The sequence below is a fragment of the Leptinotarsa decemlineata genome, unplaced genomic scaffold (assembly GCF_025532065.1).
Source record: "Leptinotarsa decemlineata unplaced genomic scaffold, Ldec_3_MD MMD2_tig00000505_RagTag_RagTag, whole genome shotgun sequence".
Classification (NCBI taxonomy): domain Eukaryota; kingdom Metazoa; phylum Arthropoda; class Insecta; order Coleoptera; family Chrysomelidae; genus Leptinotarsa; species Leptinotarsa decemlineata.
The window spans coordinates 5179853-5182507 of NW_027412549.1; the positions used below are offsets into that span (position 1 = coordinate 5179853).

The 2655-nt window shown below is 35.9% G+C and overlaps 1 protein-coding gene across 1 annotated transcript; it reads left to right on the forward strand.

The window, feature by feature from the left end:
* LOC111513824 (lipase 3-like) lies at positions 1-2415 on the forward strand. Its single transcript, XM_023170045.2, has one exon. The coding sequence runs from the start codon at positions 42-44 to the stop codon at positions 1293-1295; it is 1254 nt and encodes a 417-aa protein (XP_023025813.2). The 5' UTR covers positions 1-41; the 3' UTR covers positions 1296-2415.
* The last annotated feature ends 240 nt before the right edge of the window (positions 2416-2655 follow it).

Below are 2655 nucleotides of genomic sequence, written 5' to 3' on the forward strand. Positions count from 1 at the left end.
TCCTATCGGTACCTAATATAAATTGGTATGACAAGAGTTCTATGGAATCATTACCTCTGTTATCTTACAGTCGAATCAAAATGCAGAGCGTCAACTTAGTTTCAATAGGTCTTCTATCTATTGTGATGTCACGATTTGTTAGTGGAAAAAGTAAATCAGATTCCAGTGGCACCGAGCACTCGCCTTCTAAAGTTCGGTGGAAGTCCACGATAGACATGATTGAAAATGAAAATTATCCAGTAGAAAATGTTTACGTCACAACACCAGACGGGTATATTTTGAACATTCATAGAATACCTCATGCAAAATCTGGTAGAAAAAACGGAAAAGTTGCTTATCTTCAACACGGTGCTTCCGGTTCTTCCTCTGACTGGATATATTTCGGACCCAAAAATTCATTAGGATTTATTCTGGCTGACGAAGGATACGATGTGTGGCTGGGCAACACAAGAGGTAACACTTATTCACGAAATCACACTATCCTCAATCCTGACACCGATGTAGAGTTCTGGCATTACACATGGCATGAAATGGGTGTCTTTGATATTCCATCGATAATAGATCACATTTTGGAGAAAACAGGAACTGACGGCGTTTACTACGTCGGGCATTCACAGGGGTCGACAGTATTCTATGTGATGGCTTCAATGAAACCGGAGTATAACAAAAAAATAAAAACTCACATCAGTTTGGCCCCAATTGTTTACCTTAGCCACTTGAAAAGCCCTATCTTACGTGTTTTGGCAGCTTCAGAAAAACTTTTCAGTGAATTATTCAGACGAGCCGGAGTTCATGAACTTCTTCCAAATCGTGGAGATTTAGTAGCAATAGCTAAAGAAGTGTGTCGCTCAATAATAGGAAATGTTCTCTGTCAGAATATTCTCTACATGCTTGTTGGCTTCAGTCCGAAACAGATGAATTTCAACCGAGTACCTTTAGATCACATGCCAGCAGGAACTGGAACGAAAGTATTTATGCATTTCATTCAGGAAATAAGATCGAAAAAATTTTGCCAGTATGACTACGGGACATCTGGAAACATGAAAAAGTATGGCCAAACTTCACCACCGAATTACGATCTGAAGAAAATCACAGCGCCGGTGTATATTATATATTCTGAGAATGATATGCTGTATGCAACTGAAGATATTGAGAAACTTTTCAAAGAACTTCCTAATCGCCAAGAGAAATTGTTAATAACGGATAGGTTGTGGGGGCATCTTGATTTTTTGTATGGTAAAGACGCCCCAAAGTTTGTTTATAATGAAATTATCAGGATTTTCGGTCAGCAGTGATTATTCCAGTAGTACGCATAGAAATATTTCTTTTAACTGAAAGATTGTTCAATGATGATACCAACTGTGGTTACCTCTAAATTCATTGATCGTCAATAACATTATTTTTACAAATTATGTACAATGAATTATACATACCTACTTTCATTGAATCTGTACTAATTTTTGACTGTACAATTTTTTCTCTATTCGACCATTTTACTTAATTTAATATTCTGTTCTGTTAATATTCTAACTGTTATTGAAATTCAGTACGATTTTAGTATGTTTTCATATGCAATAAAATTGAAAAAATCTGTTGAAATATGTTTTTACGTTAACCAGCCGTCACTCCCCTACGAAAAACAACCCTCAAAAGTTGAAACTTGTAACCACACTGTGCATTTACACTTGATGTCGGGTATCAACATATGTTCGTAACAGTATATATACTATACGGGGTGTCATCTGACTTGGGTCACCTCCATCGTTGAGTTTTCAAAAATTTCAAAAACAGACCTGTATTTTTTCCAGTGTTTGTATCGCCCACATTCATTTTGATAAGATAAAAATCAAATAATGCCAATGAAAATATCCAAATACAATCACTACGAAAATTCGAATATTTCAAATACATGACAAATATAGTCACGCAGTAAGTGTTCGAGTTGACATCCTTCCATTTCTGAACATTTTCGGACGTGTTCTTCCATTATTTATCGCCTTCAACAATGACTTTTGCTAAATTGTTGAGAAAGCATGAACAATCCTGTTCCTCAAGTCTTTCATATTTGTTAGTAGCAACCTACCCCAGCTCCGCACAGGCGCAATGCTGATAATGAATATAAAAACAGTGATCGAAAGATAATTTTGTTTTATGGACGATTCTTTTCCCCCGGGGCTGGCGGCCCAGTTGGAATATTTAAAAAACCTTTCTTATTGCTCATCTACGATATAAAACGAACCTACAAAAGTTCAGCCTCCGAAAAACGGTACGGAAAACAGTGATGAGAAGGTAATTTTCATATGTAAATGCGCCCCTTTTACCACTACGAGGGCGCGTTCAAAAGTTGGAATATTTGAAAATCCAACGAAAGTCATTTTTTGTGGAGGAAAATCAGTTTTTCATCGACCTTTTCTGGGTATTTGTTATCTTCCACAATCTGAAAAATGTAAAAATTATAATGGAGAACTTAATAGAAGTGTAGAAGGGCAAATATTTTAGTTTACCCCGATAAGTTACTGCGTAAAAATCAAAGTATTTTTCACAAAGAAAAATCTTCTATTTATCAGTAACTTGTCGTATTCAACAATTTTGCCTATCAAAACAATTGTTAAGAAATAATACAATACTCATCTTAACGTTTCGGAGGCCAAAATC